Raw genomic sequence first — 22,840 nt, 5'->3', positions numbered from 1 at the left:
ACCTGCACGTGGAGGGAGGAGAGCAAAAGGAGCCTCGTCTCAAGGCAGCCATCGGTTGGCCGGTTCATTGCAAGGTTTATAATATGATTTGCATCTCAAGAACCGGTTTATGTGGTAATTGAAAATTCATGTTATCGTGAAAATCGTTTAAAATTTGGTAGGCATTTATTCAAAGTTCGCTCGATCAAATTTGAAAATTAAAGAAAAAACAGATTGAATCGACATTCGGTAACCGGTAAAGTTGCACCGATAACCGAACGAACTTACCGATTTATCAACTGAATTTTTCACATTGACTGCATTCTCATTAACCGTTCGGTTTTCTCGATTTATCGATCGATTTTCTCGAATTTCAGTAAAGTTTAACAAAAAAACAAAAAATATTTCAATCTTGTAACATCAATAACTAATTCATCTAATTTTCAATCAAGTGAAACAAATTTTGTTGATTTTCATGTAACATGATCTACATGAATATTTTCTGTGAGAAAATGTATTTACTAAACCTAATTAAATGTATAGATAACTCTTTGCTAATCCAAAAATTATGAAACCAGTTTTATTAGTCTTATTACATGATACTATGTCTTTTAAAAATACATGAATTCGTGAAATAGTTATTCTAACATGCAGTATTGTGTGAATATATTACAACTAGATTAATTTATAACTAACTCATCACACCTCTAAAATTAGTGAAACCACTTTTTATTAGTTTAGTTATACTATGTTTTATATTGAAAAAATAATGGTAGACATGATAAATTTAATTACAGTGATACTTCTTAACATATTCACTTTATACTTGTAAACTTTGTAAAAATTATGAAGAAATTAATAAAACTCTAATAAAAGTGAAACCAATTTTAAAAATCTTCTTAGGATACGACTTACATAAGAAAAATATGTGTTTGTATATTAAGCTTTTCTTTAACATGAGTTAATAAATGAGTTACACGCTTCAACTATTTTTTTTTCAAACTTCCTCCCTATAGAATATGATGCAAATGACATTATTTTTGAAAAAAAAATTCACATAAGGTCTAGAACTATCTCTAGTGTCTCTAGTTTTTTAAGGATTTTTTATATATTTTTTTGAATTTTTTAAATTCAAATTCGAAAATGTTTGTATTATAAAAACGGTGCGGACTGGTAAACTCGGTAACCGTGATAATCGCTCAATAACCATCACATTTTCGAACCTGGATCATTGTCGTTGGCCCGTTGCTTCTCAAACTGTTTTTATTCTCAAATTGTTTATATTGAAAGATTACAAATCTAGACTTTTATCATTACATGTCGCCCTTCTAATATACAGCACGTTTAAAAATAAAAAATGATGTGTTCCAATGAGCTAAATGATAGCATCCTATACACCACATAATATTTTTAAAATTTTCAAGATTATTTCAAAAGTGTTTTGAATTTTGAGAGTATTGAAATGATATATTTTTATTTTGAAACTTGTCGCTCTTTAGAGTCTAGATTTGTAATTTTTTAAAATAGATGTATAAATTTACAATTTTTATTTAAAAATAAATAAAAAAATAAAAAACATTGCTCCTCCATTGGTTTGCATCTGCTTCACCATTTGCAGGCCCATTTGATTTGAGTGTCTAGCCATGGACATCCACGGAGATTCACTGCCTCATTTAAAGATGTCTAAATGGGTTGTGCAACATGAGTCGACCCGAGGTACGATACTATTGGTATGATCCAGGTACGGCACGACACGATGATTTGGGGCGTGCCTGAGCCGGAGCTGCGGCACGACAGGCCAGCACGACACGACCCGTTTAACTGTTCATATATTTTTAATATTTTATATAATTTATTTAGATTTAATACCATATATGATATGTGGTGTAATGGTAGTGTGTTTGACTTTAAGTAGAAGGTTGGGTGTTCGATTTCGAGTGAAAGCAAGTTTTTATAAATTTTTTTTCAATTTTCCGCAAATTGACGGGCTGATGAGCCAAAAAAAGTCATCGGGCCTACCGTGTCGCGGGCCGGCACGGCACGATCCGATCTTAAATGAGCCTTGCCTAGGCTCGAATCGAGGCATATGGTTTGGTACGGCACGACCCAATCTTAAATGGACCTTAGCTAGGCTGAAATTGAGCACCTAAATAGGTCGTGCCTCAATGGATCCGTACCGGGTCGAACGGTCCATTTAGCTATCTTTAGCCTCATTATTATCTGGGACTGGAAGTGGACCACTATATTATTATATTATTTCATCGTTTGGTAAATGGCTTAACTACGGTCGCCACCTTCAAACGTGATCTCCCTCCTTCTAAAAGAAAGAAAAACGTGATCTCAAGACGCAAGCCTACTACTTTGCATGCAGACTTTTCTGGTGAAAATTAATGAGTTGATGTACATATTGAAGAGGAACTCTTTAAAAAAAAATTGATAGTAAACGAAATATGGGCCAAACTTGGTTGAATATGATTCCATCTCCCAAAGAAACCTAATATTATAATATGTTTCAAAATTTGTTCACGGTTATTTCGTAGATACAAGAAACCTATCCGTAAATATTGTCCAAGATATTAATACGAGTGTTCTTTTATTTGAAGGTGTTGCATTGGCACCTCACTCTCCAGTCAGAACCCACCTGGTTAACCTGCTCCATCACCATCAGCGCACCCCACACACACCCCTCCTCCTTTATAAGCAAGCACCAAGGCCCCTTCCATGAAACAAAAATCTCACACACACAAAAGGAAGAAGAGAGATTTAGAGAAGCATTTTAATTAGAGGTGCTGGAAAAGATTGAAAATCCTGCAGCCCCTTGCATCCGATCCACAGTAGTCTATTCTGGCTGGCTCTCCATGGCCGGGCTGAGTGTTCTCCTGGAGACCACCCACCACAAGAACCACCCCGGGAAGCCTCAGATCATCAGCAAGGCCACCCTCCTCCTCCACAGCCCCAGGCAGCAGCAGGTCTCGCCGCCGCCGGCCGTGAGCTCCTCCTTCTTGCAGCGCTGCTCGCTGTGCCACAAGGAGCTCGCCGAGGGAAGGGACATCTACATGTACAGGTCGGTTAGGGTCAACACGTACGTCTCGATCCGCGGCTGCAAGGTTGATCTGCTCGTTTCCTTACACGTGCACGTGTGCCCATGCATGCAGAGGTGACAGGGCGTTCTGCAGCGTGGAGTGCCGGTGCCGGCAGATCTTCATCGACGAGGACGCCGGGAACGGCGGCGGCGCCCTTGCGCGGCAGCAGGCGATCCGGCGGCGGCGGCTTTGCGTACTGATTAACCAGCAAACAGACAGCCGCTGATGAATCAGTCGACGAACCAACTTAGCCGGAGCCCCTTGTTTCAGGGGAGATCCGAGAGAGATTAGTTAGGGAGAGAGGGATTAAGAATGGAGGTCTCCCTGACAGGGTGCCAGCTCATCCGCGTGGGGCCCAGGTGCGTGCAGACACCGGTACGTGGCATCTGGCTGGATAAGATGGGCCGACTTGGACCCACGTGAAGTTTGAAGTTTGTGGCACGCACGCCTCTCCTCTGGAACAGCGGAAAATCAACTACGGTCAAGGAGTTGGTTAACGGCTTGGATGTTGTATCGGCTGCTGCTATCTTTCAAAGAATGTTGATTGATGGAGTTTCTTTCTTTTTTTCTGTTGTATTCTGTTGGTTATCATGGAGTTTCTTTGTCTTTGATGAAGTAATACATTACCAGTATTTGGAGGCGGAAATCATACTCAATTTACTCAGCCCACGAGTGTAACTTGGCCCACATAGACTAGTTTCAGACTCTCGATCGAGAGGGCCCGTGCGAGTATCGAACCAGCAAAAGGAAGCAAAAAAATAAAAATAAAAAATAAATAAATAAATCAAATTAACTTGATTGGGGGTAGTGCAACGATGCCCGAGAGCCAGGTAGCAAGCTAACGTGACAGCCCCCCCCCCCCCAAACCAGAAACAAATTTAACATATTATAGACACATGGCACACATATGATAAAGAACACGTTTTACACTTCATCTTAGTAAGAAAGGAGGAAATCTTGGGTATAAACTAGTAAATAAGTGTAAATCGTAAATGTTGTCTACTTGATCCTCATTTAAAAGCTGTAGTTGATTCCACCATCTTACCTGTTGAGGAATTATTTTGTGATATTTTATGACCACACGAAGGTTCTTTGCAAATCAATCCCTTCACTAGTAGAATCAACCGTAGCCTTTAGATGGGTATTAGACATGTGTCATTAGTTGTTTGCATGTTTGCACAAAAAATTCCCCAAAGGCCGAAAAATGTATAAGTTGCTCTGGTCATGTGCCCCTCCTTATATAGCATCCGGTCTCGCCAGGCGATATGGTACTAAATGTGTAAGTTGCTCTCGTCATGTGCCCCTCCTTATATAGCATCCGGTCTCGCCAGGCGATATGATACTAAGGCTCCATTTAGATAGGCTATGACTTTAGAGCTTTTGGCTAGCTGAGAAAACAGTTATGACTGTTGAATTTTGATTGTTGGTTTTGAATAAACTTTTAGCTTCTCAACATATCAAAAGTCAGAAAAGCTCATCTTAGTTTACTTATCAACTTTTAGTTCATTTCAGTCACAATCATTTTCTTATCCAACCAAAACCATAAAAAAACCAGGACAGAAAGCAGCCGCTTAGATTTCTGGTTTTTTTTCAGAAAAGAGGTAAAAAAAAAAAGGGTCTATCCAAACGAACGCTGCGGGTGGGTTTGGCGACCAGCGGGCTGAAAGCGAGCGAAACCAGGCCGTGTTATGTTGCTGGGCTTTAGTGCTGCGACCGGCCCATTAATCTGCGCCACGAGCGCTCTGTCTCTGCACGAATCACGAGGCATAATCGAACATCTCTGGTGGCTCGAGAGACCCCTTTGCTCCGACGCGGAGGCTGTTGACTTGTATAGTCCGAGACGCCGCGAGGCGCATCGATCCCCCCCCCCCCGCCCACCCCTCGTCGTCGACCCGCCCCCGCCGGTGGGCAGGCTGCTCCCGATGGGACCACCCGCGCGCCCGCGCCCGACGGCCAGTTTCACCCTCCTCCTCCTCCTGGTGCCGCTTTTCTTCTCGCCAGTCGCGTCAGCTGGTACGAACAGTCGCCTGCGCGACTACTCGCGACCTCTATGTGTTTGTTGTTTCTTTAGTTTTTCTTGGATTTACGTGCGGAAGGAGGTTTGTCGTGCTAGCTGCGTGTGTATGGTGCTAGCGGTTCTTGGTGACTTTGAATGGATCCTTGTTGTGTTGTGTACTACTTAGTCGCTCCAATTGTGTAAAACAGTTTCTTGGATGTAGATTTAGTTAGTCTTGAAGTTAAACCATGACTTGGAGGGGTGGAAGCTCAAAAATGGCTGTAATCTGTGCTTATAGGGCTTATTTTGGAGTTCATTGTTAGCATTTTGCGAAGTTTCATACCGCCGAGGATAGGATAGGAAAGAACTGTTATATGAGTTATGACCGTATCATTTAAAGTTTAGAGCACTTTTACGGTGGCCCATACTATCTATAGGTTAGAGGTAATATAAATCAAATTACATCGTTTATGTAATTAGATATTTTTTTAATTATGACAGTAGTTTTAATAATTACTCATCATATCATTAAAGGGCACTACAGTCTTTTTTTTAATACATACTCCCCGGATAATCTTTCAACCAAATAATCGCTTCATTCACGCTGCAACGCTCGCGAAAGAAGGCGGCGGCGCGCGGGACGGGCGGAGGCGCGCTCGAGGACGTGCGCGCGAAAGAAGCAAGTGCGCGCGAGAGAAGGCGGAGGCGCGCGGGAGGGGAGGCGACGCGGTCGAGTGCGGCTACAGCGGTGGCGCGCGCGATAGAAGGCGACGGCGTGCGGGAGGGGCGGCACGCGATTGCACGTCGTCGGCGAGGGCGGATACAGCATCCGCGGCGGCGCTCGCGAGAGAAGGCGGCAGCGCGCGGGAGGGGCGGCGTCGCGCTCGAGCCCATTGTCGGCGAGGTTGGCTACGGCATCTATGGCCCGAGGCTGTCCATGCAGTTGTCCTACATTTTCCCTCACAACATCCCATCGTCTCGCAACAAGCCCTGATCTCCCATCTAGATCTCCAACCCCTGCTCTCTAGCGGTCGGTAAGAATATGCAGTAGATGTATTCTTAGTTCTTTGTAAATCGATAGATCTGCCCTTTCTCTTCTTGGCCATTTTCCTCCCACATTGATGATACCTTAATTTTGCATTATCGCATTGCTTGTACTGGTAACTTGTTTGGTGTATGTCGTACCTACCTATCTTGCTTGTTATCTCAGGATAATTGTCTACGAGTACGTCGACAATGGCAACCTAGTGCAAGTAGAAAATTCGCCACACAATCAACACAAATTGTTTATTCCCCAATCTCCTCAGATATTGGCTACTGAACATGTTCATGTATATTGGCTAGTGAAAGTATGATTCTGCTTTTACAGCATCCAGATTAGGTGTTACAGCTCTTAGAAGATTTTTTCATACGATGATCTGAACATGTTCATGTATATTGGCTAGTGAAAGTATGATTCTGCTTTTACAGCATCCAGATTAGGTGTTACAGCTCTTAGAATATTCTTTCATACGATGATCCGAACAAGTTCATGTATATTGACCGGTGAAAGTATAATTTTGATTTTATATTATTCCCTCAAGTGTTTACGAATAAGTAGTAAACACACTATCTCTATAATATGTTGCCAAAAATATGTGATTGTTGAATAATTGATGGATATTTACTCTGTCAATTTGTTTATGATGTAAGCCCACATATGCAACAATGTACAAACTAACTGGCGTACACTACATGTATTTTCTTGTCGCCTGCAGGTATGGTATTGAGAAAAGGTAAGTGTTCTACATATTGACAGAACCATACGCCTATCTGGAGGCGAAAAACCACTCTCTCAGTACTGGGATGAGTCACGAGAACTCGGGCGAGACATAATTCAACGGATACATGGATTTGGAGTAGGAAGGGTAACACGCTGCACATATCTTGTATTCGAATTCATTTTGTCATCTTTGTTGCTGCTAACAAATTTATCTTGGTACTTCTGAAATAGATTGTTGATGACATAACGTGACCACTCCCATACCCAGATCCATTTGAAAACCACCAATCACATAGAAGCAACGACGAGGTATGTGTTATTAATATCCTACAACTACAAATAAAATATTACCTCTTATCACCAGTCCAATGATGCAGGGATCACACCATGGCATGACAGTGCTTCTCAGACTTAAGAACAAAAGTTTGATGATGGTATGGAAAAAATTCAACAAACAAGTGAATCGACAGCTAGACGATCTAAATTGACACACAGACTGTTGACTAAATTCATAAAAGATTTTATGGTGATTCCCTTGATGTTTTACTTCGAATTACTTGCATATGTATGTGCAACCATTCCTAATTCATACATTGAAGAATTCATCATTGCAGGTTGGCAAACAACAGGAGACAAGCAACCTGCGCCGAACATGTTCGCAGACGACGAATTTGGTCGTAATCAAAACAAATCACACGGGAAGAAAACTATCAACAAATCATCGCAAACAAAGGTATTGTGCTATCACATCTTGATAAAAACTGTTTTTTTGCAGTAATATATACCAACAATACCTCTTACAGGCTACTCGCAAACGGAAGAAACAGCCAGCAGACCCACACGGTGCAAATCGATTAAGGTCTCCGTCAAAAAGGCAACATAAATCAATATATGACAAGGACGGTGACTTTGTTTACTATGGCCAGAACAAGCCAACGCAGCCACTATACATGACAAAAAGTATGACCAGGTTCAATTATAATTCCCTTCATAAGTTCAAAATCTAACTATTTGCCATCCTAACTTGCAGATGCTGATTTTAAGTGCAGCGATCAAGATGCTCCTACTATTGAATACATCAAGTCCTCGACGGACAATGAACAATTGGTGCATATCAAAGATATTGTCATAACAAGAAATAATCTGGAAATTCTTTTTCATAAGGACAGATGGCTGGACGACCAAGTAACTAAACCTATATATATTATTCCTATGCAAATATTAACATATCATCTAAAGTGAATTGTTATTTGCGTACAGATCATGAATGCGTACATATACTGCGTAGACGATGGCAAACGGCTACAAGTTAGGGCCAGTGGGAGGGCGTACCTTGCTGATACATATGATGCATGTTTCCTAACTTACACTACCGGGATGATATTCTAGTTAATCATCAAGGTTGTGATTATGAATAATGATCCTTCTAGTAATTAATTAGAATATTATTTGGACGGTTCCTCACAGCGGGTCAAGATGTTGTGGCTACGATAGTGCAAATAGAGACAATAAAGGCTCTAGGATGAGAACCCGTGGCAATTTGAGAGATCTTCCCGAGGGTTCTAATGAAAACAACCCTCCACCACCTCCATCACCGAGCATGGCGGAGGTGCTCATGCAGATTGAGCAGACCCGCCAGACTAATCAGGCGCTTCTGGAGGCTCTCGTGCGCAACACGGCTCCTCATGGAGGGGGTAGAGCCGGGCGTCGAGATGATTTCTCAGATTTCCTGAGGACTCAGCCGCTGGTCTTCTCGCGGGCTGAGGATCCTCTGGATGCCGACCACTAGTTTCGGACGATCGAGCAGAAACTTGCTCTCCTCAGATGCGAGGATCACGAGAAGGTGCTCTACGCCACCCACCAACTTCAGGGCCCGGCAGGCGCGTGGTGGTCCAACTACCTGGCCAAGCACCCTGCCAATCATCGGGTATCTTGGGCGGAGTTCCGCCAGGCATTCCGGGATTTCCAAATTCCCAAGGGCCTTATGGAGATCAAGCGACGGGAGTTCATGGACCTCAAGCAGGGAGGCCGATCGGTGATGGAATATGTGCAGGTGTTCAACCACCTTGCACAATATGCTCTAGATGAAGTGAGCATCGACGAGCGGAAACAATACCGCTTCGTTAACGAGTTCGCCGATTTCAACAAACTTGTGAGCACCTCGCTCACGGTGGAGTTCAAGCTCAAGAACCACCAGGAGGAGAACAAGCGCAAGAGGGGTCCGTCGCCTTCCATGGGCGGGAGCTCTCAACACGCTCGCACTGAGAGTCAGCCTCACCATCTTGCGTGTCGGCACCGACTGCTCCACGACCAATGTGGCTGGTGCAGCGTCTAGCTTTCTCCGCTTCACAAGGATAGCCTACAAGACCCATCGGCTCCCAAGTGAGCGTGACAAGTGGTCCCGGCGGCCCGTGCTACAACTGCGGTCGTGTCGGCTACTATGCTCGAGATTGCCCATATCCGAAGCCGGGAGTCGTGGTGACCGCTCCAAGGCCACCACCGGCTCAGTCTGCGCCACAGTCCTCTCAAGCGACCCACGTCCCCAAGCATGGCCAAGCACGCCACACCAACGCTGACGAGGTTCAGGAGGGTGATACGTCCTGATGGGTACGTTGAGTATGAGTTTCAATTCTGTCGTCATTCCTGCATTGGTTCTGTTTGATTTCGGAGCCTCTCACTCATTCATAGCTACGAGATATACCTGGCGGCACGGGCTGAAAGTCAGTGCCACCACTTCACCGTATGTCATCGATGCACCCGGGGCCAAGATTCTAGTGAGTCAGTGTGTGCCCAGAGTATCGGTCATTATCAATGAGACGCATTTTGGTGCAAACTTGCTGGTGATGGACCCAAAGGGGATATATGTCATTTTGGGAACGAACTGGCTCACCAAAAATGAAGCTATTATGGATTGTGCTCAGAGGACAGTTACTCTAAGTGGTCCGTCCAGCACCCAAATTCAATTGAAGCTTGAGGGTGTCAAATCTTATCTCTTCGCCTTGAAGGTTGTCCCCACCGTAGACATGATGAGATTCCTGTGGTGTGGGAATTCCCGGATGTCTTTCCGTATGAGTTGCTCAGAATGCCGCCCGATCGAGCAGTCGAGTTTTCTATTGATCTCGTGCCCGGTGCAGCTCCAATCTCGAAGAGGTCGTATCGGATGCCACCTAATGAATTAGCGGAATCGAAGAAGCAGTTGAAGGAGTTGCTGGAGAAGGGGTTCATTCGTCCGAGCTCCTCTCCTTGGGGATGCTCGGCACTCTTTGTGAAGAAGAAGGATGGTACCCTGCGGATGTGTGTTGATTACCGTCCGTTGAATGAGGTCATTATCAAGAACAAATATCCTCTCCCTATGATTGATATTCTGTTTGATCAATTGACTGGAGCCCGGGTTTTCTCAAATATTGACTTAAGACTGGGCTATCATCAGATCAAAGTCCGACCAGGGGATATTCCGAAGACGGCTTTCTCGACTCGCTATGGCCTATATGAATTCACCGTAATGTCCTTCGGATTGATGAATGCACCGGCATTTTCATGTACTTGATGAACACGGTGTTCATGGAGGAATTGGATAAGTTTGTCATGGTTTTCATCGACGACATTCTTATATACTCCAAGACTGATGCAGAACATGTTGAGCACCTCCGTATTGTCCTTGGCCGACTCAGAAATCATCAACTTGATGCTAAGTTCAGCAAGTGCGAGTTCTGGCTTAGGGAGGTAGCTTTTCTGGGTCATGTTCTGTTAGAAAATGGTGTTGCAGTCGACCCGAGCAAGGTGCAGGATGTGCTCAATTGCGTGCAGCCCAGGAATGTCACTGACATCCGGAGTTTTCTCGGACTTGCGGGCTATTACCGCCGGTTCATTGAGAACTTCTCCAAAATTGCCAAGCCAATGACCGAATTGTTGAAGCAGGGCAACCAGTTCGAGTGGTCAAGTGAGTGTGAGTCCGCCTTTCAGACCTTGAAGAAGCTGCTCACGACCGCTCTAATTCTCGCTCAGCCCGATATGAGCAAGGATTTCGATGTCTATTGCGATACTTCTCGCATGGGCCTCGGATGTGTCCTTATGCAAGAATGCAGGGTTGTCGCTTATGCCTCACGATAGTTGAAGCGCCACGAGGAGAATTATCCGACACGTGACTTAGAGCTTGCTGCTATTGTGCACGCTCTGAAGATTTGGCGTCATTACTTGCTGGGAAACTTGTGCCGTATCTATACGTTTCACAAGAGTTTGAAGTACATCTTCACTCAAGCAGATTTGAATATGAGGCAGCGAAGATGGCTCGAGCTGATTAAGGACTACGAGCTGGAAGTTCATTATCACCCCGACAAGGCGAATGTGGTTGCCGATGCCTTGAGCCGGAAAGCTCATTGCCATTGTCTTAGGGTCGAGCCCGAAAATTCCACACTTTGTGATGAGTTCCGGCGGCTTGGGCTCGAGATGGTCACAGATGGATTCATTGCCAACCTGGAGATCAAGTCCACTCTTCTGGATGAGATCAAGGCAGCTCAAAAGGATGACAAAGGCATAGCTCGAATCAGAGAGAAGATGAAGATCGGTCAGGCCTTATGCATTTTTGAAGATGAGCAGGGCATTCTGTGGTTTGGGAACCGTCTCGTGGTTCCGAAGGTTGAGGCTTTGAGGAAGAAGATTTTTGATGAGGCTCATGATTCATTGCTCTCTATTCATCCGGGAAGCACAAAAATGTATCAAGACCTCAAGCCGAGATTTTGGTGGACTTGCATGAAGCGAGAAATCGCTCGGTATGTCTCCGAGTGTGATGTCTACCGAAGGGTGAAGACTGAGCACCTCAAGCCAGCCGGTACACTTCAGCCTTTGCCCATTCCTTCCTAGAAGTGGGAGGAAATTGGAATGGATTTCATTATCGGCTTGCCGAAGACCTCGAATGGGTACGACTCTATATGGGTGATTGTGGACCGATTGACGAAGTTCGCTCATTTCTTGCCCGTTAAGACCACATTTTTGGCCAAGCAATATGCGGAGTTGTACCTCACTAGGATAGTTTGCCTTCATGGTATTCCAAAGAAGATCATTTCTGATCGAGGCACACAATTCACTTCTCATTTCTGGAGGAGTTTCCAAGAGGCTATGGAAACCGAGCTTTTTCACAGCACGACATATCATCCTCAGACAGACGGTCAAACTGAGCGGGTGAATCAGATTTGTGAAGATATGCTCTATGCCTGTGTTCTCACTTATGGGAAGAGGTGGGACATATGCTTGCCAGTCGCGGAGTTCTCCTACAACAACAGCTTCCAAACGAGTATCGAGATATCGCCGTTTGAAGCTCTCTATGGCCGAAGATGCCGAATGCCACTAAATTGGTCCGAATCCGGTGAACGGGCTTTTCTAGGTCTGGATTTGGTCAAGGAGGCGGAAGATCATGTTCTGAATATCCGCAAGAGTCTTCTTATGGCTCAATCCCGGCAAAAGAGCTATGTCGATCGTCGCCGTCGAGACCTCGAGTTCACAATTGGAGATTATGTATACCTCAAGGTTTCACCTCTCAAGGGTGTTCGCCGATTCCAAGTTCGAGGCAAGTTAGCGCCTCGATACGTGGGACCATTCCAGATTGTTGCTCGACGTGGAGAGGTGGCATATCAACTGGACTTGCCTTCGTCTCTCTCCGTCGTGCACAATGTGTTCCATGTGTCACAATTGAAGAAATGTCTCCGAGTCCCGATGGAAGTTGTCGATATTGCACCCCAAGAGTTGCAACCGGACTTGACATATTGTGAGCGGCCACTTCGTATCTTGGACGAAGCTGAACGCCAGACACGGCGAAGTTCCATCAAATTCATCAAAGTCCAATGGAGCAACCACTCAGAAGATGAGGCAACTTGGCAGCGTGAGGATAAGATCCGCTCCGAGTATCCCGAGCTCTTTGCAGGCTTGGAAAAGTTGTTGTAAATTTTGCACAGTTGGAACATTTCGCATGTATATGTTCATCGCCTTGTTAAATGGAAATGTTCATTGGATTCTATCTCTCACAGCGTGGTTCCTAGACTCATTGTGCTCTTCCCCGACTCGTACTGAATCTCGGGGCGAGATTCCTTTTAAGGGGGGAGGGGGGAGGTTTGTCACGTCCCAAATTTCATAATCGCGTGATTAAGCTTAATCATGCATCATTAGCGTCATAATTATTTTTGAGGTAAATTATTTTGACGTACTAAAGTACTTTGTTTGAAATCAATTGGATGAGAGAAAGAAATTCGGAAGAGAAAAAATTAAATTCGCAGTTAAAATAGACCTCTTTCTCTCTAATATGTGGGACCCACCCGGCCCCACTATCTCTCCCTCCACTTGGGCAGCAGCCCCACCTGCTCCCTCACTCTCACTCTCGTGCCTCTCTCCTCTCCCAACCAGTCAAAGCAAGGGAGCTCCCCCTCACTCTCCCTCTCACTCCCTCTCTCCTTTCTCCCTCAAATCCGCGCTCTAGGAGCCGGAACAAGGTATGCATATGGTACCATTGCGATCACAAGCTCACAATCATTCCATTCCTCCAATTTGTTTGCTCATTCCCGAAGGATTTGAGCCGATTTGGATGTCTTTTGGTGTTAGGGTTGAAAAGTGAAGAACACCGGAACTCTTCGATTTCCCACCATTTTCTCCTTCTCCCGGCGGTCCCCAACCTCGGCAAAGCACCTTGGGTAAGTCCTCTAGGCTTCCCATGGCTTGGATACGCATTTGGTTGGTCGAAATCCGAATTTGGAGCTAGGTGGTGAAGTTTGGGCATTTTTGTATGTTTTAGACCTAATTTGAGGAATTAGATGAATTTGAGTTAGGAATGGAGTTTTAGGTTGTTAAATGAGTTCTAGAACCCTTGAACTAGCTCAAACATGTTCCCTTTTGGTTTGAAGAAGATCGCAATTCGTTTCGGGCATTTTTTTCCCCTAAAAACAGTCCAATTCTGGAGCTTTCCCCGAGTATCTGACCATCCCCGGAGTCTCCGGGTGAGCCCCAGCCGAAAATAACAAAGAGGGTGCTGCCGGAGAGTCTCCCAGAGTTTCTGGTACCCCGGAGTATCCGGGTGCACTGTTCATCAGCCTGTGCTGATAACTTGTAAAATTCATAATTAATTCATCCGAACTCCAAAAATCATGAAACCGCATGCCGATCTAATGGTAAGACGAGCCGAATACCTTACTCACCACATGCCGATCTAATAGTAAGCACTTACCTTACTCACCACATGCCGATCTAATGGTAAGGCGAGCCGAATACCTTCGCAGTTGTGGCTTTGTGGGGCCTGAATAACGACAGTGTGAGCGGGCGGCCTTGTAAGCGGTACTAGTTTGCTCCGGGAGTAGTTCTGGTACCGCCACGCCGAGCGTTGCATGTCACACACGGTTGGGGCTGGTTGGGAAAGGTTGACACGGGTACCCCCTTGTGTGCACTTTAACGGGTGGCACAAGCCGTATGGTCCCGAGTCGTGTGGGTCCAGGAGTATCCCCTACAGGGTGTATAAATAGTTTAAACTGTCGTGCTCTCGGTCATGAGCATGCTATTGTTTCATTTGCACCCGGTCGTAGAGTTCTCGTGGTTGGTTCGGTTGTATGGTTCGGATATATGGTTTGTGGTTCGGATATGTGGTTTGTGGTTCGAATATGTGGGAGGTGGTCGAGATGGTACTTGTTATACATTGATACTAATGTAGTTTCAGTTTCATATGATCAGTTGGTAGTTATAGGGTAATTTCATATATGTTGGTTAAGTTAGTTGCTCACACATATGTCTAGGTTGCTTACCGCATATGTTTTATTTAACCTTGTGGCCTACTCTTGCTAACAGTTCAATGCATAATCCTTGGAGTCGGGATATTATATACCCATATTATATAAGACTTGCGAGTACCTTTGTACTCAGGGTGCTGCTCTTAAGTTGATGCAGGTTCACAGGTCGGCGAGGAGGGGCGGTGTTTGGCTACTTTGTGCCTGCCGATCAGGGTGGCGGGCAGGAGTAGCACACTCTACTCCGAACTCAGTGTTTTGGTATGGAGCCTATGGGCATGTGGCTCCATATCCTTTTGTTGTATAGCTTTTAGTCTTCCACTGCTTAGTTCTTTTACTGGTTAGGAGTTGAGCAGGTTTTAGTCTCCTCCTAGCTCTCTTTTGCTGTAAATTCTGATAACTTATTGCATGTTTAAGAACTTGTAATATAATGTTAATTACTCGCTCTTTCTTAAGCTTTGTTGTGATGTACATGTTGGAAAGGCATGTGTTCCGATCTTGGGCACAAAATACGTGCTGGGACTACCGGGATGATATTCTGGTTAATCATCGAGGTTGTGATTATGAATAATGATCCTCCTGGTAATTAATTAGAATATTATTTGGACGATTCCTCACAGCGAGTCAAGATGTTGCGGCTACGACGGTGCAAATAGAGACAATGAAGGCTCTAGTTGCTAATTTGCCTGTGGTTATCCCGGACGATGACGACGACGAGGTGCTCTATGATGGGTCTGACGATTAGTACTAGGGGCATATGGGTAGATGAATTAATTATACTATATGAACTATTTGTGAACGTGATGTGTAATCATCGTCGGTGAGCAATGAATATTTGGTATTTCGACCAAATTGGAATATGCCAACAAATTTGCTCCTCTTGGGGTCATATGTTTTAATGGATTTTGTAGCATAATTATTCCATAATGTTGCGATAATGTAACATAAAATTTGTAGAGTAAATCAACAACCAAGGAAACAATACACATGAGAAGTATCCTAGTTAACTACCAATTGAGTTTGAATTAAGAGTTCAAAACAAGTAGCCGTTGTTCTTCTCTCTTCCTCAAAACTCAAAAACAATACCAATGATCCGTATCCTTTTCCCTCTCTGCGTGACTGTTAGTTACGCCAAAGACCCTGGCGTGATTAGCAGTGTTGTCACGCCAAAAACCCTGGCGTGACTAAGGTTTTAGTCGCGCCAAGCCTTTGCAATTTCCAGCACCCCCCGGGATCGTGGTGGGGGGGGGGATGTGGTCGGCATGACCTAGTTGATGTGTCATGCCAAGGTTCCTGGCGTGACTAATAGTTTAGTCGCGCCAGGACTTTGCAATTTGCAGCACACGACCTGGACCGAGGTGGGTGGGGGGGGTGGAGTTGGCCGGTGTGACTCAGACTTGTGTCACGCCAAGGTCCTTGGCGTGACTAAGAACTGTGTCACGCCAGACATCCTGGTGTGACTAAGTGTTTAGTCACGCCAGAGGTCATGGCGTGACTAACTGGACAGAGCAGTTTTGCAAAACTACTAACCTTTGTGTCCAAACCACAGCACAAATACAAGATTCAGTCTAGCAGGATTTGCAAAAATATGAACAGGGTCTGCTAATATATCTTCTTCCTCTATCTTCCTTCATTATCAAATGCGAACTTGTAAATTCGGAGCCTAACATTATGCAACGTAGGCAATAGTCAGTACATGACAATTAGACACGCAGTTTATACAACACAACAAAGAACCCCTTGGCCACTCGCAATGTCGGAATAGTACATATTATGCATACAAAAGCAACACACGCAACTCGACGAGCCTAAAGTGTCATCGTTCATACCTTTTACATTTCAATATGACTAAAATTCATCTCTACAATGCAAAACCACTTGTATACGCACAAAAATATGCATTGCTCATATACATTAAATATAGCTATATGTATTTCAATTTCCTACGCTCAAACAATTGCATGTAATAAATTTCACACGATACATATGCGTTACTATACATACATAGCACGATATGTGAGCTCCGATCTAGACCGAAACGTAAAAATTTCATAGATCAACAAAATCAAAGTCTAAACCCTAACTACCCAAGAACTAGCAATGCAAACCGAAAAAACCAAAAATACTTGAAGGGATTAGAGGAGCTACCTTCCTAGGACTCTTTCCCCTCAAATTCCCTTCGAATCGGGCCTAAAATCGGTGGAGAATGGAGTGGAGGAGGGCGTCGGCGGCGCTTGGAGATGCTCCTGCTCGCGGCTGGCTGAGGAAGAAAGAGCTCGGTGCAGGAGAGAAGGGCCAGTGCGCGGCCTATATGCACCTGTGTCATGCCAAAGGGGGTGGCGTGACTCCGGTCGGGCCAGCCCCCTTGGCGCGACACAGGTGGGGACAGACGGCCTCGAGCGCCCGCCTGGATGGCGCTGTGTGACGCCAAACTTGGCGCCAGCCCCCTTGGCGCGACACAGTGGGGACAGACGGCCTCGACTCCAGTCGCGCCAGCCCCTGGCGCGACACATGTCTGCCACGTCGGCAGGCCGCGTGGCACGGGCCGGGCGACCGCAAGCGTGGCATCTCGGTCACACCAGGCTGCTTTGTGTGACTAAGTAGTGAGTCACGTCAAAGCTCTTGGCGTGACAAAATGAGCTAGTTTCTGAAAATTTAGATCCTCACGTGTTTTTATTAAAATATTAGTATTAAATAGGCTAAAAAAATTCCTAAGGCACTTGCGTTCCATGGGTTTTGTGGACTTATTTCCTGCATGTTCCATATTAAAACGAGAGCATGCGAACAAGCAGCGATCTGGAGCTTGGCGGCTTTCTGGTTAACATCAACGTTAAATTATGTTCTTCTAGATAACAGGACGCCATCTTTATTTCCAAAAAAAAAGATTACAGACAAAGTGATGAGACGATGAACAAAATTATTTGCATTAAAATATTCACACGATATGTTATGGTTAACAGCACCATAAAACTAGATTACAAAGGCCGATAGGGCATCCCCTGGTCCCAAAAATGGCATATGGTATAATCCACGAACATATCATCGTTAAAACCATTTTTGCATTTGCCTTGTCATTAGTATACAAGCACACAGGAACAAAGAACCCAACACACGACATAGGGAACTCATACAGTTTCGGTGCAAATCAGCAATTCTCTCCTTTTTTTCTTGTAAAGGATAATAATATCCAAGACTGTCAACAATGTGAGGTTACACAATGCAACCTGAGGCTAAATTATGAAGATAATATCTGTATTACACCCTCATTGTCATTTCCCAGGAACAAGTACTATCATTTTGCAATTAAGGAGACAAAAAGAATAACCATCCGGCATCCAGGGACATAGCTCATGGGCACCCAGAAATGAACCCAAAATTAATCCGGTATGCAGGAACGAGCATGGCGATCTTAATCTTTATGCGAATGCGCCAGGTATTGGCTTGTGTATTTGTCCACCTTTGGTCCAGAAGAACCATATTTCTGGTCATAGTACTCCACACATGCAGAACCAACCAATGCAGCCAGGGTTAGAGCCTGCGCATGCAACCTGCAAAAGTCAACAGTTTATGAGATGTTAGGATTGTGAGTTATCAAATAGTAGCATGATTAAATTGAGTTATAAGTACAGTCATCTGGAATCAAGTCGAGCATATTTAAACAGCTGAAGTTTCTACATTACACGATACATGAAATGGCTACGGGCAATCATGGGCACTATCATCTGCGGTTTCAATGGGTTGCCAATTTAAGCACTAGTAATCCAAAAACCATGCGAGCTTGCTGTTGGAACTTGGAAGCTTGTATCAAATTTGCATGCATATCATTTTAAAGCTGTTGAACCCGTTCTGAATAGCCCTAATGAGCACTATGAGAAATTACCACAGAGAAGCATGTGCAATGAAGTACATATACGGCACCATATATGTTCACCAAAAAGAGCTAAGACCTTAGAGGCGAATAAATAGCAAAATATGACACAGAATGGAAACGATTAAATCGTTGGTACATGAAATAAGCTAAGATTGCAAAACAATTATCAGCAACAATAACGAAGTTTCTAAAAATCCCATATTGTTTTATTCAGAAAAATGATCAATTATACAGTTCAAATATCTTCTAGACACTGTTGCCTACTGCACTAGATGAGGTGAGGTTGATTAACAGCTACAGCGTGACAGCGAGATGAAGCTTCATCAAGGATTTGATGCGTAGTTCTGTGCATCAGCAGACTACAGCACATAACAGTGCTTCATAGTTGCAAGAACATGTTGAAGATCTACATTTTAAAAACTTGGTATTCTAACCCTCTAATCTCAGCACCAGAGCCCTTCAGCGTGAGGAAGCTTTATGTACAAATACAATCCATGTTAGCTTTAAGTTTTTTCCCCTTTATGCAACCATCTAAGCCCTGAAAACTTGCCAAAATTAGGGTCATCGATTTGGTAGTCTCTGTGTTGGTCACATTTTATCACAAGAAAGCACAAAGGATTAGCCTACTGTTGGCCGCATGCCAATAGGTATAGCAACAGATCAAATATGAGCTACATTTGGTAAATGTGCCCAACTTTGGCAGTTCGGCTTGGGCAAGGTTGGCTTGCAGGAAAAGTACCAAATTAGGAGAACCAGCAGCTAAGAGGTGTGCAATTTCATAGGTAAAAAAATGTTGCAATCTAAGATGGGCCACTATTTTTTCATAAGGGATTGGACAATGCATATCTGTAGGGGGTTTACTTGTTAGGCTGGATGGGCCATAAGTATAAGCAAATGCATAGATGTGCACAAAGAACAGAGAGATCTTGATACCCCTCCACCCATATTAATCTAAGTAACAAGAGGTTACCTAAATTACTTTATACAGCTCGTATTGTACCAGCGTACTAGAAAGAACCTAAATTGCAAACAACAGAAAGTTCCTAAGATCTGGGTGGATCATCAAGCGCAAATGTGCAATAACCAGTAAGCTCCTAAAATTTAAATTCCCTGCAGAATGGTATGCCTGCTCCCTTATAGGAGTTAAACTACTCATTAAAAAAGATAATATGGTACTATCTGTCAGACACTCACCCTGAATATAAATTATGAAATCAAATCTTATACAAAACACACAATCATGTGCAGCCTTATAAATCCATTTCCTTTATATAAAATAATGGAAACCAACTATTTCCCTTCAGGCAGAACAAACAAGGACCCCACAATATCCCATGTATTGTTCTTGTGCCGAATATCACCAACTTCATAATCACTTGCAAACAGTTACAACAATTAAAACTAGTATTTTCTCCTACAGTCATAAGATTCCAAAGATTGCCAGATCACTAATCTTTCCTTCACAACTCTGATGTCAAATCTAATACCCAATTGTGCCAGAGATTTTAGAATTTATTAAGCAATGTTATGCCTATTAAGTAACTGCCCTGTAAAATTTTCCGTAAAATGAACGAGACTTCCTATAGATCTCGGTATAATGTAAGTTGGTTGGGTCTGTTCATATTACAGATTAGCTCCTAAACGGCTTTCCAGAAAACAATCATATGCACAGTCAAGAAAATCAACCTTCTGTTGTAGTAGTGTTTAAAAACAATATATTGCTGTGAGATGCCCAAAACCAATCTAGTCATTGCATCTAAGAAAAGTAAATATCAAATGTGTTATTCTTGTTTATGATAATACAAGACGGCCCACACCGTAATTGAAAATGCGCAGAAATCAGGAGTGAAATTAAATGACAAAATAAGCAAACCTTGCGTGGATGATCTTGACGCTGGGCTTCATATTGGGCCGCGACCAGTTGTACGCGATTGAACTGCTGATCCCAGTGAGCCAGAGGCCACCTTTTCTCCAACAAAATATCGCAATGATCAGGACACATTACATCCAATATGGGGGAAATAATCTCACAATAGAACAAAAACTAATTTTTCCCCAAAAGAACTCGGAAAAATAGGAAAATATAGTCACAAATTCGTGATAGAATCTGGTAAGCAAAATTGTGAAACACCGTTAAGAACATGAAAGAGGAAGGTAAAGAAATAAATTGCAGGGATTTGGGATACATCGGAAACCAACGCTGAAAAGCTAGATCCGGGCGAAGAAAACAAATCCGCTAAAAATTTGACGAGGCGTTACCTACGGCTCGGAGCTTGTGCTCGATGACCCACTTCCTCATGGATTCAATCTTGCTCGGTGTGTCCGCCATTTCCTTCGCCTTTTCCTCTTCTCCCTTCGGATTTTCGCCCTGTTTTCCCTCTGGAGTTCTTTCTCCTCGTTCTGGAAGGGAAGTCTGTCTCGCTCTTCTTATATATGAGGGCATGTTTGTTTTTGGCCCTTGGAAATTGTGGTATTCGTGTACTATCCATAGGATTCCTTTCACATGTCGCCATCGCCACTTGCGTAAAAATATTTTTCTTCTAAATTTTATTGCGGCCGAAGAAAGAAAGAGGTTGCAAAATTTTCATTTGGGACCAAAAGCATCTGCCTGTTCTCTCTAACTTTGTTATTATTTTGTACAAAACCAACGCGAGAACAGCACGTTTTTGCTGGGCGGCGGCTGCGCGGTCAAACACCGGTCGGACGGAACAACACGGCAAATTCTTTGATATAATAAAAAAAGTAAACACGTGTAAATGTATAAATACCATCTATCGGATCCGTATAAAAAGATTACGAATAATTTCACCATCCACATAAGTGGAGGGATGATTTGCAGAAAACTTCCATACGATAACGAAATAATACAAAATAACATTTGATAATAGGATTAATCGTAACGTATAAATAAAATCGGACATACATTATTCACTATTTATACATTTACATCTATTTACTTGATTGCGGAAAAGATTTTCCCTAATGCTCCATACCGGCAAGGCCCATCATCCGACCCAATAGCTCATGCCGAGCTGGAACGCGCCTCGCGTGGTTTGCTTTGGATTCGTCATGTTCTTTGGATGCAGTAGCAGCCAACTCAGGCTTGTGCTTTTCCGGTGGGCGAGAGGGTGGTTTTGGGGTTGACCGAGTCGACCGGACTGACTCACTGATCTGATTAAGGTCATGGTCATCCGGACATACCCTCGGTTAATTCTTGTTTGTGAGGTTGAAACATTTTTTAGTTGAGTTCGCGTAGTAGTTCTATTTTTTCAGCAAACTTCACCATCGATATGAACCTAAGGCCTCAAAATATTTTTACGCATATATACACGTATTTTCTATTTATAAGCTGAATATCGGCGTCCTTAAAAAAAATCCGGTGAGTTAACTAAGAGGAGAACTTGAAACATTCAAAATGACATTTAGAAGATTCAATTTGCAGACATTCAAGTTCGCACGTTAGTATTGTAGGAGGGGTAGGCCGAGCGAGTTAGCACCAATTGGATACCAAGGATGATAAGAAGGCTGGACGCTAAGATATTTTCTTTCTTCGTGCTGAGTGAAACATCATGGAGGCTTAAATTTTTCACACTTTCTAATGATTAGGTGACTAAAATCTCAAACGATTTCAGTTAATGGTGTGAACATGCGCTGAAGAAGAAGAAGAATATGCGACGATAAGGTTAGGGGAGGGGATTAGGGTTTGGGGTGGGTTGGTGCCGGGTTTAGAGGGATGCTTTGGGAGGCGGCAAGATCGATGGTGGGGCAAGCAAGGGATGAAAAAAGAAACTCGTGCGGAGAAAAAAACTGTCAGGAGGAAGAAGAATATCTAGCGTCCATTGGATTCTAATCTGATGGATGAGATTTGTCGACTAAAAAAATAGAAAAAAACAGGCACCGAAGGATAGCAACACGCTAAATTCTTGTTACAGCAACACTTGTAACTCAAAACTCTCAATCATCCATGAGCTGTATATATTATCCATAATGGATGAGAAGGTATATTATCCATAACGGTTGAGCCTTCTCATGAGGACACATTCATATTTTTCTAGAACATGAATTCGTATATGTCCAAAATACATTTTTTATAGAATATGGAACTATTTTGTATAAAATATAGGTTTTGTTGCAAAAATAAACATTTCACAAAAATAAATGTACAAAACAAGCAACTAATCTATCTTATGTGCTGAGGACAATTAGTTTTATTTTGCTAAGCAGTGTCCTGCTGCCAGGAGGCCATCGCGGTGAAATTCCTATATTACGAAAAAGGTGGGCATAAAACTTCTTTTAAAAAAAACCCATTTTTCAGAGTCATCTATCTGAGTTGGGCTAAGCCCACATGAAGGCCCACATGAGGCAGATGCATCTCGCTACTCAGAATCACTT

At 43.5% G+C, this 22,840-nt stretch overlaps 4 protein-coding genes across 5 annotated transcripts; 3 read left to right on the top strand and 1 right to left on the bottom strand.

The window, feature by feature from the left end:
• Positions 1 to 2,631: 2,631 nt before the first annotated feature.
• On the top strand, positions 2,632 to 3,708 carry LOC133917578 (FCS-Like Zinc finger 5-like). Of its 2 annotated transcripts, none has more exons than XM_062361459.1 (2): positions 2,632 to 3,061; positions 3,135 to 3,708. In XM_062361459.1, the coding sequence occupies exons 1-2, from the start codon at positions 2,838 to 2,840 to the stop codon at positions 3,286 to 3,288; spliced, it is 378 nt and encodes a 125-aa protein (XP_062217443.1). In that variant the 5' UTR covers positions 2,632 to 2,837; the 3' UTR covers positions 3,289 to 3,708. The 2 variants fall into 2 exon arrangements, with proteins under 2 accessions (XP_062217443.1, XP_062217444.1); XM_062361460.1 differs by having other exon boundaries at positions 2,635 to 3,043.
• Positions 3,375 to 6,154, top strand: LOC133917964 (uncharacterized). Its single transcript, XM_062361765.1, has 3 exons — positions 3,375 to 3,421; positions 4,880 to 5,075; positions 5,684 to 6,154. The coding sequence occupies exons 1-3, from the start codon at positions 3,375 to 3,377 to the stop codon at positions 6,050 to 6,052; spliced, it is 612 nt and encodes a 203-aa protein (XP_062217749.1). The 3' UTR covers positions 6,053 to 6,154.
• A 1,225-nt stretch (positions 6,155 to 7,379) lies between these two features.
• Positions 7,380 to 8,079, top strand: LOC133919201 (uncharacterized). Its single transcript, XM_062363515.1, has 3 exons — positions 7,380 to 7,553; positions 7,624 to 7,780; positions 7,851 to 8,079. The coding sequence occupies exons 1-3, from the start codon at positions 7,473 to 7,475 to the stop codon at positions 8,060 to 8,062; spliced, it is 450 nt and encodes a 149-aa protein (XP_062219499.1). The 5' UTR covers positions 7,380 to 7,472; the 3' UTR covers positions 8,063 to 8,079.
• A 9,537-nt stretch (positions 8,080 to 17,616) lies between these two features.
• On the bottom strand, positions 17,617 to 20,866 carry LOC133919200 (uncharacterized). The gene is made up of 3 exons (XM_062363514.1): positions 20,708 to 20,866; positions 20,322 to 20,412; positions 17,617 to 18,125 (listed from the first exon to the last, which is right to left on the bottom strand). The coding sequence occupies exons 1-3, from the start codon at positions 20,775 to 20,777 to the stop codon at positions 17,987 to 17,989; spliced, it is 300 nt and encodes a 99-aa protein (XP_062219498.1). The 5' UTR covers positions 20,778 to 20,866; the 3' UTR covers positions 17,617 to 17,986.
• Positions 20,867 to 22,840: the final 1,974 nt, after the last annotated feature.

The sequence above is a fragment of the Phragmites australis genome, chromosome 5, assembly GCF_958298935.1.
Source record: "Phragmites australis chromosome 5, lpPhrAust1.1, whole genome shotgun sequence".
Lineage (NCBI taxonomy): Eukaryota > Viridiplantae > Streptophyta > Magnoliopsida > Poales > Poaceae > Phragmites > Phragmites australis.
The sequence above is the reverse complement of the archived record's forward strand: the minus strand, read 5'-3'. Positions and strand labels throughout refer to the sequence as shown.